Source organism: Lipotes vexillifer, unplaced genomic scaffold (genome assembly GCF_000442215.2).
Source record: "Lipotes vexillifer unplaced genomic scaffold, Lipotes_vexillifer_v1.1 scaffold217, whole genome shotgun sequence".
NCBI classification, from domain to species: Eukaryota; Metazoa; Chordata; class Mammalia; order Artiodactyla; family Lipotidae; genus Lipotes; species Lipotes vexillifer.
In genome coordinates this window covers 6250003-6265320 of record NW_006788200.1, presented here as the reverse complement: position 1 = coordinate 6265320, position 15318 = coordinate 6250003, and the positions used below count along the sequence as shown (strand labels likewise).

General features: G+C 41.9%; 1 protein-coding gene across 1 annotated transcript in view; it reads left to right on the top strand.

The window, feature by feature from the left end:
• The first annotated feature begins 6824 nt into the window (after positions 1-6824).
• The window catches only part of CDC23 (cell division cycle 23), a 22489-nt gene continuing 13995 nt past the window's right edge, over positions 6825-15318 (top strand). The window contains exons 1-9 of the mRNA XM_007461409.1: positions 6825-6996; positions 7086-7158; positions 10746-10883; positions 11840-11882; positions 12641-12746; positions 12841-12973; positions 14545-14722; positions 14808-14905; positions 15047-15128. Coding sequence (XP_007461471.1) covers positions 6836-6996; positions 7086-7158; positions 10746-10883; positions 11840-11882; positions 12641-12746; positions 12841-12973; positions 14545-14722; positions 14808-14905; positions 15047-15128 — 1012 coding nt within the window. The 5' untranslated portion in view covers positions 6825-6835. The remainder of the gene's footprint in view (positions 6997-7085; positions 7159-10745; positions 10884-11839; positions 11883-12640; positions 12747-12840; positions 12974-14544; positions 14723-14807; positions 14906-15046; positions 15129-15318) is intronic.

The window sequence follows — 15318 nt, the reverse complement described above, 5'->3', positions numbered from 1 at the left end:
CTCTGCTGCCTGGATCCTCTTTCCCCATGCTCTACCAGGCTGACTCCCACTTATTCTCCAGGTCTCAGCTTGAACCTATGTCTTCAAGGAAGCCTCCCCTGACCCACTCCCCACCCCCAGACCAGGTTAGGGCCTTCAACTGGATTTCTGTCTTTGGATAACAAACTGCCCTTAACCATTTGCTCATGATTCTGCAGTTTGACTGGGCTTAGTCTTGCCTGGGTGACCTCTGCAGCTGCTGTCAGTTGTTGGGTTGACCTGCTGCTAGCTGTTCCTAGATAGCCTTGCTCATTGTAAGGAGCCTCAGCCAAAATGGTGGAAACAGCTGGGACAGCTAGAATGCCTGAGACAGCTAGGAGGCTAACCTGGGGCTTCCTTACATAGTGGCTTCAGGGCAGCAAGAGGGTGAGAGTAGAAGCTGTAAGATTCCTTGATGCCTTCCTCCAACTCTCAAGCATTGGAAACTGGGCTTTCAGGGCAGGTGGCCCTCAGAGTACATCCCTTGAAGGTCCCCAGAAGTCATATAATGTCACTTCTACTGCATTTGTTTTACCAATAGGTTAAAGAAAGTCATAGGGCCAGCACAAATTCAACAGCAGAGAAATAGACTCACTTCTTGATGAAAATTCACCTTGTAAAAGGGCATGTATCTAGGGATAGAAGGACTTACAGTCATCTTTGGCCATAGTCTAGCACATGTCTAGTTCCCTAAGTGTTTCCTTCACTGCTCTTATAACTGTTGTTGACTAATTCCTTGTATGATTCTTTCTTTGTCATTTTTATCTCCCACTAGACAGCACAGTCCATGAATGTAGGGACTGACTATCTTGTTCATCACTCTATTCCCAGAGCTTGGCACATAGTGGAAACTAAGTAGTTGTTAAATGAACAGATGGATGAATGAATGAATAAATAAGGCTCCAGAAGTCCCAAAGTTGCAGCATAAGGCTTTGGAGATAGTCCTGGGTTTGAAATCTAGTTCTATCACTTCCTAGGTGTTTGACCTTAGGCAAGTTGCTTGATCGCTGAGCCTCAGTTTCTTTATCTTTAGAGATTAAAATAAACCACACCTGGGGACTTCCCTGGTGGCGCAGTGGTTGGGACTCCATGCTCCCAATGTAGGGGACCCGGTTTCGATCCCTGGTCAGGTAAATGGATCCCACGTGCATGCTGCAACTAGGAGTTTGCATGCCACAACTAAGGAGCCCTCCTGCTGCAACTAAGACCCGGTGCAGCCAAATAAATAAAATAAGTATTTTTTAAAAATAGGGACTTCCCTGGTGGCGCAGAGATTAAGAATCCGCCTGCTAATGCAGGGGACACGGGTTCGAGCCCTGGTCTGGGAAGATCCCACATGCCACGGAGCAACTAAGCCCGTGCGCCACAACTACTGAGCCCACGTGCCACAACTACTGAAGCCCGCGCGCTTAGAGCCTGTGCTCTGTACCAAGAGAAGCCACCGCAAGGAGAAGCCCTCGCACCACAACGAAGAGTAGCCCCTGCTTGCTGCAACTAGAGAAAGTCTGCGCGCAGCAACGAAGACCCAATGCAGCCATAAATAAATAAATAATTAAATAAATAATTAAAATAAAAAAATAAACCACACCTCACAGTCTAATCCTAACCATGAGGGTTTCAACTCCATATTTGCTCTCTTCCCTTCTCTTTGTGACCCTCTTAGCTTTTCTTACTCAACAGGTGAGGGCTAGTTTCCTTGTTTTAAGGGCCTTCCCCCAACTCCCAAGCATTGGAAACTGGGCTGTCAGGGCAGGTGGCCCTCAGAGTATATCCCTTGAAGGTCCCCAGGAGTCTATTCTATATAGACCATTGCCCCGACACTATTAGTGGCTGCAAACCAGTGGTTCTCAACTAGGAGTGATTCTGCCCCACAGGGGATGTTTGGCAATGTCTGAGACACTTTTGGTTGTCACAGGGATTTTTGGTTGGGGAGGGGAATGCTACTGGCATCTAGAGGCTAGCAGCTAGGGATGTTAAACATCTTAAAATGCACAGGACAGCCCTCTCCCAGCCCCAACAAAACACTAAACGGCCCCAGGTATCCGTAGGGCTGAAACCCTGATGGGAACTGACTGTTCTTCCTGTCCTCACCAGTTTAGATATAATAGATTCTTCCTGGTAGTAGTCAGCCCCTTCTTTAGCTCTGGTGTCTGGTGATGGCCACAGTTCTCCCATTCCTGGACCACACATCTTTTGAGCAACAGCTTTTCTGCTTAGGCAGTTTGAAGAGAAGGGAGGGAGGAAATGGCTCTATCTGTTGGCCAGAGCTGGGATCACAGCAGGAGAAGACAACGGAGTTTTTTCTGGGAAAGGCCTCAGGTGTGTCAACCTTCACTGTATTACAAACCCCTAGGGCAGCTGGAGGATGTTAGTTGGGACAGCACATGACTGGATAATGTTGTTACTGAAGCTGTCGTGTGTGACAAGCTTGGGGTTGGGGCCTAGAGTTGTATTCAGCAACTTCTTATTCTTTCTTCTTTTTTAGAAATTATTTTTAAAATTATCCCAGGGGTCCAGACCCAGGAATGGAGATGATCCTAGAACTTCATTTTCTCAAAGGGGGTTAGTGTCCTTGGCGTAACAGCACACCAGCCAGGAAGGTGTTTGTAGCCACCTAGTGGGTGCTTGGTAAACACTTGCCGAATTGAATCCAGAGTTTAGGAGAAACTGCACAAGCACACAGCTGCTTTTAATACCCCTGTTGGGAAGAAAATTTATCAAAGAAAGAGGAAGAAAAGGAGAGAGGAAGGGAAAGGTTTTAACTGATTACTGGGTACTTTATGTGTCATTTCTTCTGATCCTCACAACAACCCTGTGTGGTCAATTACTCACCATTAGTATCATCACCCCCATTTTATAGATGGAGAGGTTTAGTGACTTTCATTAAGCCACCTCTGGTATATAATGGAACCACAATTTGAACCCAGGTCTCTATGACTCCAAAGGCCTATTTCCCTTATACCACAGAATTCTTCCATCAGGGAAGAAATGATTTTAAAATAATAATAAAAGTATGAACAACTATTTATTGACTTCCAACCATATGCCAAGGTCTGTCCCTTCCCCCCTTATCCCCTCGTGACCATAAGTTTGTTTTCTACATTTGTGACTCTACTTCTGTTTTGTAAGTCAGTTCATTTTTGTATCTGTTTTTTAGATTCCACATATAAGCGATATCATATGATATTTGTCTTTCTGTGTCTGACTTACTTCACTCAGTATGACAATCTCTAGGGCCATCCATGTTGCTGCAAATGGCATTATTTTGTTCTTTTTTATGACTAATTTATTCCATTGTATATATGTACCACATCCTCTTTATCCATTCTTCTTTCCATGGACATTTAGGTTGCTTAGGAACTGGTAATGTTCTATTCTTTTTTTTTTTTTTTTTTCTGGTACGCGGGCCTCTCACTGTTGTGGCCTCTCCCGTTGCGGAGCACAGGCTCCGGACGTGCAGGCTTAGCCGCCATGGTTCACGGGCCCAGCCGCTCCGCGGCATGTGGGATCTTCCCTGACCGGGGCACAAACCCGTGTCCCCTGCATCAGCAGGCGGACTCTCAACCACTGAGACACCAGGGAAGCCCTGTTCTATTCTTAATCGAAGTAGTGGGTCATGGGTGCTCTTTTAATTTCCTCCCTTCCTCCCTCCCTCCCTCCCTTTCTTCCTTCCTTCCCTCCCTTTCTTTTTTGACTGCACTGGGTCTTCATTGCAGCATGCTGGATCTTTTGGTTGGGGCATGCAAACTCTCAGTTGTGGCATGCATGTGGGATCTAGTTCCCTGACCAGGGATCAAACTCGGGTCTCTGCATTGGGAGCACAGAGTCTTACCCGCTGGACCACCAGGGAAGTCCCTTAGGAAAGTCCCTTAGGATTATTCTTTAAACTGTTCTTATATACTGTATGTTATGTATAAGCATACTTATATACTGTATCTGATATAAATGTATCATACCTGTAAACTGCTTTGCAGGGTTGTCCTGCAAATTAGTGATCTGATATGTAAAGATCCCAGCACAGAGTAAGTGTTCAAGAATATCTTACATGTATCCAGTGCTCATTGTGTTAACAATTGCTCATTCAGTTCTTACCCCAACTAAATAGCAGGAATTATTGTTATGGTCCTCATTTTATCATTGAATGACCTAAAGGACATAGAATAAATGATATTCTCAAGATCGTGGGAATACTGGTAATGGTAGAGTTAGGGCTTGAACCTAGGTAATATGGCTTAGAGCCCACATTCTACAGCTCTCCACTCAACTGCTTCCCAGTAAAGAACTCATTATTACCACCATTGTACCCCTGGAGAGAGAAGAAATGTAAGAGGAGGACTGACGTCAGCTTGGAAATAAAACACCTTTGAACTGGGCTGAGATTGGTGGTGTTGGAAAGGCAAGGAAGTAGAGATCAGGAGTTCACAAAGGTGGTGGTGGGGGCGGTCCACATCATTAAAGGTGGTGATTATGGCTTTCATTTTTTAAACATTTAACTAATAAGATAATTATTAAAATATTTTCTCCTGATAAAAGGAAACAGTTTGGGTCTTGAGTGAATGAAAGAATGAATGTGAGGTGGTTCTTGGTGATCAGAGGAACATGAAACAGTTTACAGTTGACATCTGAACAACATGGGATTTAGGAGTGCCAGCCCCCGCCCCCCAGTCAAAAACCTGAGTATAACTTCTTTTTTTTTGGCTGCGTTGGGTCTTCATTGCTGTGCACTGGCTTTCTCTAGTTGCAGAGAGCAGGGGCTACTCTTCGTTGCAGTGCACGGGCTTCTCATTGAGGTGGCTTCTCTTGTTGTGGAGCACGGGCTCTAGGCGCACGAGCTTCAATAGTTGTGGCACATGGACTCAGTAGTTGTGGCTCACGGGCTCTAGAGCACAGGCTCAGTAGTTGTGGTGCACGGGCTTAGTTGCTCCACAGCATGTGGGATCTTCCCAGACCAGGGAAGCCCACGTATATGTATTTATTGAAAAAATCTGCATATAAGTGGATCTGCACAGTTCTAACCCATGTTGTTCAAGGGTCAGCTGTATTACTCAGCTGAACACTGGAAGCCTCCGTGGTGGATTTATTTTAAGTCATATATACTTTAATAATTTACCCACAATGGGCTTCCCTGGTGGCTCAGTGGTTCAGAATCCGCCTGCCAAGGCAGGGGACACGGGTTCGATACCTGGTCTGGGAAGATCTCACATGCTGTGGAGCAATTAAGCCCAAGCACCACAACTACTGAGCCCACATGCCACAACTACTGAAGCCCATGCACCTAGAGCCTGTGCTCTGCAACAAGAGAAGCCACCACAATGAGAAGCCCGTGCACTGCGACAAAGAGTAGCCCCCGCTCTACGCAATTAGAGAAGATCCCGTGCGCAGAAACAAAGGCCCAATATAGCCATAAATAAATAAATAAATTTATTTAAAAAAAATTGTGTGACAATTATATCCAATTTATCTTTTCATTCATTGGGACAAAAGACTGGCTACACTAAAAATGTGTTGTTTGTAAATAAGTGCTTGCCAAAAGCATATTGAAATCTCTATTTTCTTGTTATTTAAAGAAAACCAAAAACTATAAAATTATAGACAATTATAAAAATAAACAATAACATTTTAAAGGGCAAATATAAGAATTCTAAACAAGTCATAAAAGCATTATCTATCTATAATGCCATAAACAGTTACATTTCATTCTATGTGTATTTATTCAGTTTACATTCAGTATATATATACAAATATATATACATAGATACACATGAGTAGATGTATGATATACTGTAATTTTTGTATTTGCTAACAAATCATTTTTTCTTAAATTATAAATTTAAAACAAATACAAAGTGTGCAACACTTATGAAACAAGAAAAAAGTAGAATTTTGCCTTCATGCACTGTATAGTATGTTGCGATAAAGATGACTTTAGAATACAATCTTTAATAATACATGTTAATCTAAACAACATGATTTACTTAAAATCACTTCTATATAACACCCAAAGAATGGGTTCAAAACATTCCCAAGGGAGTTGGTAAAACCATATATTACTATGAAAGGGTTAAAAACAAAACAGGTTGAAAATGTTCATGTAGTGTTTAACAACTCTGGGTTTTGGAGTCAGAGCTGGGTTATAATCTAAACACTCTCCTTGGAAGAGTGATGCAAACTCTGAGCTTTCGTTTTCTTCATCTGTAAAACTGGGATGATACAATATCATAGAGCTGTTTTAATGGTTAAACCCGATTATGTATGTAAAAGTACAGAACCTGTCATAAGGTAAGCCCTCAATAAATGTTAGTTACCCTCCCCACTTCCCCCGGGGTAAGAAAAAGGTGGGTAAAGAGGAAGAATTCTCCACCTGTGGCCATACAATTTACTTCTTTAAGAAAAAATCTAGAGGATACCAGACATCCTTGCTACACACATACACCACTATGTCATCCAGCGGCACAGAATTTGCCCAAGAACTACACTCTTTTCTTTCGTCCAATCACATCATTCTGCACTCTCTTACCCCTATTCCCAACCCTAGTTTCCCAAGCCACCTTCCCAATCACTCATTCCTCTCTGCCCCGCCCAGAAGCCGTGGCTATCCCCACTCTTTCTTGTTCTAACTTTCGCGCCCCACTAGTTCTTCGCCAATCGGAGAAGTAATTGACTCTTCCCTGCCCGCCTCTTATTGACGTTTCGAGGAGGAAGATTTCTGATTGGTTTTTCTGGAGCAAGAGCGTGCCAATAACAGACAGACTGTTTTGGTGCGGAGGGGCAGCTAGTATTTTCGCTGGTGATTGGCTGGGGTGGCCAAGACAGGAAAATGGCTGCCAGCTCTTCTGTAGTCCCGGTGGCAGTGTCGGCTGCCGTGGTCCCAGCCCTGTCATCGAGCGGCGATTTCTCAAATTTGCGGGAAATTAAAAAGCAGCTGTTACTTATTGCGGGCCTTACCCGGGAGCGGGGCCTACTGCACAGTAGCAAATGGTAAGATGTCGGAGTCCGAGGGGACCGGGCTTGGATCCTCGGCCTTGGGGATCTTTAGCTGATTGATTCAGTTTGTGTGGGTGTTCCAGGTCTGCGGAGTTGGCCTTCTCCCTCCCGGCGTTGCCTCTGTCCGAGCTGCAGCCGCCGCCGCCTATTACAGAGGTAAGCACGTCTTCACATTGAGTGCTCCCCATCAGTAGAAGAGATACTGAGTGCTCTGTCACCGGAAGGGAGCATACTGCTTAGCAGGGATGTTTGTAGGGGAAATTCAAGCATTCAAAAAGCTGGGTGTTTTAAGGGATTTTATCTGTATGTTTTTGATGAGTTTTGAAAGACTTAGTGGTGCTCTTACTTAAGCTGGAGAGATTAGTAAACAGTCCTTGCTTAAGATTTCAACCTTTTAGGTTTTCTGGCTCAACCTAGACAGTATTCATAACGGGGAGAAGCGTCAAACGTTTTTATTGGGTTGGCCAAAAAGTTCCTTCGGTTTTAAAATAAAAATACAAATCACGCATTTTCACCAAGAAGTTTATTGAACAACGTATTCACTGTTCCACTACCTTCTCATATTTTTCAGGCAACTTAATAATTCCATCTTACCAAAACTTTTTATCCTTTTTTTTTTTTTTTTTTTTTTTTTTTTTTTTTTCGGTACGCGGGCCTCTCACTGCTGTGGCCTCTCCCGTTGCGGAGCACAGGCTCCGGACGCACAGGCTTAGCGGCCATGGCCCACGGGCCCAGTCGCTCCGCGGCATGTGGGATCTTCCCAGACCGGGGCACGAACCCGTGTCTCCTGCATCGGCAGGCGGACTCTCAACCATTGCGCCACCAGGGAAGCCCCGAAAACTTTTTATCTTTTTGAGCAAAGAACTGTTCCAGGTGCTTTTTACAATCTTCCAGGGAATTGAAATTTTTTCCATTAAGAGAATTTTGTAAAGACCTAAATAAATGGAAATCCAAAGGTGCAATGTCTGGTGAATACAGCAGTTGAATCAGAACTTCCCAGCCAAGCTGTAACAGTTTTTGCCTGGTCATCAAAGAAACATGCAGTCGTGCGTTATCCTGATGGGAGATTATGCATATTCTGTTGACTAATTCTGGAGGCTTTTCATCAAGTGCTGTTTCAGTTGGTCTAATTGGGAGCAGTACTCATTGGAATTAATTGTTTGGTTTTCCGGAAGGAGCTCACTTAATAGAGGACGCTTTTCCAATTGCACCATATACACAACATCACCTTCTTTGGATGAAAACCAGCCTTTGGTGTGGTTGATGGTGGTTCATTTCGCTTGCTTCACGATCTCTTCTGTTCCACATTATTGTACAGTATCTATACACTTTTCATCGCCGGTCACAATTGTTTTAAAAATAGAACGTTTTCATGCATTTAAGAGAGAAAAACACATGCGGAAAAACGGTCAAGAAGGTTTTTTTTTCCGCTTAACTTACTTGTAACCCAAACATCAAAGCAATTCACATAACCAGGCTGGTGCAAATGATTTTCAACTCTTGATTTGGATATTTTGAGTATATCAGCTATCTCCTGCATGGTATAACGTTGCTTGTTCTCAATTAATGTCTCAATTTGATTGCTATCAACTTCAACTGGTCTACCCAACCATGCAGGCTCATCCAGTGAGAAGATCTCCTGCACGAAACTTTGCAAACCACTTTTGACACGTTCGAGCAGTCACAGCACCGTCTCCATACACTGCACAAATCTTTTTTTTGCGTTTCAGTTGCATTTTTACCTTTCTTGAAATAATAAAGCATAATATGAGGAAAATGTTGCTTTTTTCCTTCTATCTTCAATATTAAAATGGCTACACAGAAATTCACCAGTTTTGATAAGTTTTTAAAAAATTAACCCTGAGGGCTTCCCTGGTGGCACAGTGGTTGAGAGTCTTCCTGCCAATGCAGGAGACACGGGTTCGAGCCCTGGTCTGGGAGGATCCCACATGCCGCGGAGCAACTAGGCCCGTGAGCCACAACTACTGAGCCTGCGGGTCCGGAGCCTGTGTTCCGCAACAAGAGAGGCCGCGTTAGTGAGAGGCCCGCGCACCGCGATGAAGAGTGGCCCCTGCTTGCCGCACCTAGAGAAAGCCCTCGCATAGAAACAAAGACCCGGGATTCCCTGGTGGCGCAGTGGTTGAAAGTTTGCCTGCCGATGTAGGGGACACGGGTTCGTGCCCCGGTCCGGGAAGATCCCACATGCCGCGGAGTGGCTGGGCCCTTGAGCCATGGCAGCTGAGCCTGTGTGTCCGGAGCCTGTGCACCGCAACGGGAGAGGGCACAACAGTGAGAGGCCCGCATACCGTGGGGGGAAAAAAAAAAAAGAAATGAAGACCCAACACAGCCAAAAATAAATAAATAAATATTAAAAAAAAAAAAACCCTGATGTGACAGCTGTCACAATACACTGTAACAGAATTGTTTCAAATGAAGTTAAAGACAACTAAGCACTACTAGAGCCATCTAATGGAAAAAAAACGAATGAACTTTTTGGCCAGCCCAATACAACAGCACGAAACTGATTTTGGATCCAGACAGCTCTGGGTTCAAATCTCAGCCATACTAGTGACTTTTGGCAACTTAATTAACCTCCTGAGCCACATGTGTTTTCCCCATCTGTGGATAATAGTATTTACTTTGTGGGGATATTGAGACAATTAAATGAGATAGGAATACATTTTGTGTATGATCTATAGTATATATGTTTACATAGTCTGTGTCATCTGAAAGATCTTTATCATAATCCATTTTATTTTTCCTGAAGATGCCATTTCTTGATTACCACCCCCACCAACCACACACACACACACACACACACACACACACACACACTTAAAAACAATGAATGTTCCTTAATCCAAAAGATACAATGCAGGTGAGAGAGGTAGGAGAAGAAATAAGTAAATGGTGAGTGTATGTGAAAAGGGCCACCACAATCCTAAGCTGAATGGCCATATTTAGGACATTTTCATCCAGTGAAGAAAATATTGAACATAATTTTGGTTCCAGTTTTGTGCTGGTAATATTTGGACATGAAGGATGAGGAGAATGAAATTACTAAAGTTTTAATCAACTTTTTCTTAGAATTTGGGGGGATTGTATGTTTTTAACTCAAATGTGCATCATTTCATTTTTTTTTTTTTTTACATAGAGAATTATAGCTGTGTTTTTTTGGGTTTTACAATACTAACATGTCAAAACTTTGTTGAAATACGAAAAGTATAAGTAATTCCACAGCATGTTGCATTTATGTGGAAATTTAAAAGTCTGCCGAAGGAAAGGCATGTCACATATTAATGCTAGACATTTTTCCTGACTTTCTCACTTTTTCCTCATATCAAATCCATATTACTGGCTCCATTTTACAGATGAAGAAGTGAATACTCAGAGAAGCTAAGTAAGTTCCCTACTAATGTCTTGAAACCAGGAAATCAAGGAGTCAGAATTTAAATCCAAGTCCCTAACACTAAAGCATAATGCAATTTCCCACAACATTTGTGGAAACAATAAAAGTTTCTGAGTGCATTGGTTTAGTTTTTTTAATTTTAGTATTTTCCCCAGGCTTTTATTTTGAAAAAATGTTCTGTGACCTTACTTCATAAAATAAAAAATAAGTATTAGGTTTTTGGGAGGAGGAAAATAATTATTTTTTCTTACATCTTTAAATTAATGAATATTCTTGGATTTGAACTTTTGTTATCCTGTTCCTAACCACTTACATTAACTTGTCTCTTTTTTAGGAGGATGCTCAGGATATGGATGCTTACACCCTGGCCAAGGCCTACTTTGACGTTAAAGAATATGATCGGGCAGCACATTTCCTGCATGGCTGCAATAGCAAGAAAGCCTATTTCCTGTACATGTATTCTAGATATCTGGTGAGGGCCATTTTAAGATGTCATTCTGCTGTCAATGAAGCATCCATATTTAGAATCCCAGTAGCAAAAGTTTAATCTTCAAATAGTTTAGCAAAAGTCTACTTGGTGAATGTACTTTATAAATACTTAGCAATAATAAAGAAGACATCATAAGTAAAGTAAAAAAAATGATGGTACAAAAGAAAATATAAAAATATTGGTAATATTCATTATTGACAAAGACATGGGGCAGTAGACCCTCTGTTTCAGGAGTAAGTAATTTGGCGTTGGTTTGGTTGGCGTGCCTGTGGGTGAGATTTGGCGCCCAGAACTGCTGGGGCCTCAGCCCACCACCCACTCCTTGGTATGGGGAGATGAAATCCATGCCCCGACATGTGTGGGCCGCTGCTCTGGGCAGATTATGTCAATTTGAAATACTATGCCCAAACAATTCTTCCTTAAGAAACTTAACTTGTCCAATAGAAATATTTCAGTGTGTGCACAAGGATATATATATATGTACAGGGCTGTTCATTGAAGGGTTTTTTGTAATAGACAAAAAAATTAAAAACCTAAATAACCATTAGTCAAGAAATTCATTGTTAATTTTTGCCTGAAGTATTCTTTATTATAATGTTGCAAAATGATGATTTTCTACTCCAGCCCTCTCTTGAGTAGTAAATTCTAAGCAAGAGCCTGTCTTCCCCATCTCCACGTATTTATGTATTTATGTAGTATCAGTATGGACTCAAGAATTCCTATATTTTTAATTGTTTATAATTCATTATTTCATTTTATCATTTTGGTACTCAGATTATTCCACATTTGGCTAGTGGGAGCCCCCGAATAGTTGTTTAAGATTAGTGACCAATAGTAGATGTCATTTTGGTTGGACTTGTACCCTTTAGGTCAAATCAGGCTGCTACAGGTTTCAGAATAAGCGGAAAAAAGACCTATTTATTGATTTTCTCTTACAGTCTGGAGAAAAGAAGAAGGATGATGAAACAGTTGATAGCCTAGGTATGAATTTCTTTCTCTTACCTGTTGGACTAAAACAGAGGTTGCAAATTCTATAATGCCTATAGGAGCCAGGCAGGTAATATAAACATGGGAAATGGACTGAGGAGGAGTCTGCAAATTGGAGAGCACAACTGGCTGGTTGTCACCCAACTCCCTCTGAGGGTTGCCCTGTGGGAATGTGGGCCTGGTGTTGTCAGGGGCTTTCTTCTGCTAGCCCTAACCTGTTCCCTGCAACCTGAACCTGGAAATTTAGATTTTTAGTTGAGGCTTCTGATTTTTCAACATTGATAATTAATTCAGATTTTTAAAAACCTGTGTGGGCCTAACAAAATATGACTGCAGACCAGTTATCAGTTGCAGTTTCTATAATAAAGTAAATGGACTGTGTAAGATGTCATTGGAGGGGGATTCCCTGGTGGCACAGTGGTTGGGAGTCCGCCTGCCGGTGCAGGGGACATGGGCTCGTGCCCTGCTCTGGGAAGATCCCACATGCCGCGAAGCGGCTAGGCCTGTTAGCCATGGCCACTGAGGCTGCGCGTCTGGAGCCTGTGCTCCAGAACGGGAGAGGCCACAACAGTGAGAAGCCCGTGTACCGCAAAAAAAAAAAAAAAAAAAAAAAAAAAGATGTCATTGGCCACTTGTGAGTGTTTGCTGGAAGTTCCAGGTGTAACTTTGCTTGATGCCAAAGGGAATATCTAGGTCTACGAAATGAAGAACAGCAGTCTACCCTTAGATCAGAAAGTCTGTTTCTTTCCTAGGCCCACTGGAGAAAGGTCAAGTGAAAAATGAGGCTCTCAGAGAATTGAGAGTGGAGCTCAGCAAAAAACACCAGGCTCGGGAACTTGATGGATTTGGCCTTTATCTGTAAGTGTTATAGTAATTTGGGACTTATGTGAGATATTCTTCTGAGTAGAGGGGAGATGTTGTTAACTTCTGTGATCGTTCCCTTCTTTCCTAGGTATGGTGTGGTGCTTCGAAAGCTGGACTTGGTGAAAGAGGCCATTGATGTGTTTGTGGAGGCTACTCATGTTTTGCCTTTGCATTGGGGAGCCTGGCTAGAACTCTGTAACTTGATTACAGACAAGGAGATGGTAAATTGAGATGAGCTATGTGAAAAATCTTCTGCTTCAAGTCTTATGTAATTCTTTAATAACGGGGTAGGGGGACAAAGTTTTGCTAAACCTTTCATTATAGCTACCTCTTTCCTCCTTGTCTAGTCTCTTTCACTGTTGGGATTTAGGTCTTTATTTGAAAGACTGATGTCTAGATCTTGTTTGGTAGTTGCTGTTGCATTTGCATTCAGTTGACTTAGAGTATCTTTTCATATTCATGTTTTCACATTCAAGTTTTACTGTAACTTGTTTTATAGACTAAATGTTATTATAGTTTCTCTCCTAATTCCAAAGATGCTATAGGAACGATTTCTCTGATATCAAGAATTGAGTTAAAAACATTTTTAATGTTTCTTCTGAGCTGTCATAGGTCTCTGTTGAGATTTAGAGATTTGTTAATTAATGAAATAATGTATATGAAATTGCTTTATAAACTGCATTGTTTTATTAGTCATTGTTAGAGAACATTGTCTACAAAGTTTATTTTGCTGTTATTCAATAGTTAATAGAAGCAACAACACAATTCCTTTTGTTGGCTCTAAAGGACCAAGGGCTGGTTGATTTTCCCCAATAGTGATATATGCTAGTACATTTGTGTCTGAAATCTCAATCTTGGTTTACTTGTATTTACCTATCTCTAACTGCCGACTAGACTTTCATTGAAAGTTTGTTTTATCTCTGAACTCAGAATATGCAAAACCAAATTTCTCATCTTGCCTACCAAATTCTCTTTCTTCCTCCCAACTTGATGGACTCTCAGTTGTATCTCTGTTTCTCAGGACGCACCCAGTCTTGATGCCTCAGAGTCATATTTTGTCTCTTCCCTTTCTCTTATTTCCCTTTATCTAGTCAGTCGCCAGACATTGCCATGATTACCTTCTTGTCTGCATCTCTTTCTCTTGGTTTCCTCTGCTGTCTTGGTTATCATCTCAAATTTGGATTACTTAAAAGTAATAAATACTTTCTATCTAGCTTTCCCATTTTTATACTCCCATTTCCAAGCCATCTGACATACTGTTTCCAAACTTATTCTTAAAGCACCCATGTCATCATGTCATTCTCCTGTCAAAAATTGCAGTGGTTTCCTGTTGCATCCCATTTCCTGTTGCAGCATAGGACCCACCCTATCAGTTCAGTCTTATTTTTCCACTTCTTCCCAACACATAGCCTCCCCTCAAACTGAGCTAGTTGCCTCATTCTATTTACCCACACTCATCATGACTGTTTTCCCTCTATTTTTGTTGTCCTTACCTAGAATGTTGTCTTTTTTCTCTTCCTCTCCCTTTTTCTATTCAGTTTCTACCCATCCTCCAAGGCTCGCCTCAAATCCTGTTGTTTCTTTGAAGCTGTCCCCAGCTAGACCATTCCTCCCTATTCCTCCCTATTGTGCTTGTAAGTCCTATTCACTTAATTGAACTGCCCTGTGTTCATTATTAGGTACTCTAATAAAATTTTGGTGATAAATTCTTTTAGACAATATAGTTCCTTGATGTTCATTTGGGAGAGAGGTCAAAGTATATTAAGTGTGTTCCTCTCTCTCCTGCTGCCAGCTGAAGTTCCTGTCTTTGCCAGACACCTGGATGAAAGAGTTTTTTCTGGCTCATATATACACAGAGTTGCAGTTGATAGAGGAGGCCCTGCAAAAGTATCAGAATCTCATTGATGTGGGCTTCTCTAAGAGTTCATATATTGTTTCCCAAATTGCAGTTGCCTATCACAATATCAGAGGTGAGTGAATAAGGACAACAAAATACCATCAAACCCTGAAGGTAGTGCTGTGTTGTTTTCTGAACTCTCTGTCTTCTTTCTGCAGATATTGACAAAGCCCTCTCTATTTTTAATGAGCTAAGGAAGCAAGACCCTTACAGGATTGAAAATATGGACACGTTCTCCAACCTTCTTTATGTCAGGGTGAGCTCCTTCCTTTGCTTGGACTTAAGCTCTTTCGTGCTTTGATCTCCTGGGTTGGATTGTCACCTAGTAGCATTAGCTACAAGAAAAATTATGTAGGGGTTCCTTTTTCATGCTTAGATCGTCTTTCTTTTCTTTCAGAGCATGAAATCTGAGTTGAGTTATCTGGCTCACAACCTCTGTGAGATTGATAAATATCGTGTAGAAACATGCTGTGTAATTGGTAAGAGTCACCACTTTTTCCCTTTTTTTATCTTTATTGTGATTAATCCAAATGTAAAAATAACAATAATATAAAAGTGTCAAAAGAAAAAAAGGGAATTCCCTGGCGGTCCAGTGGTTAGGACTCCGTGCATCCACTGCAGGGGACATGGGTTCGCTGCCTGGTTGGGGAACTGGGATCCTGCATTCCT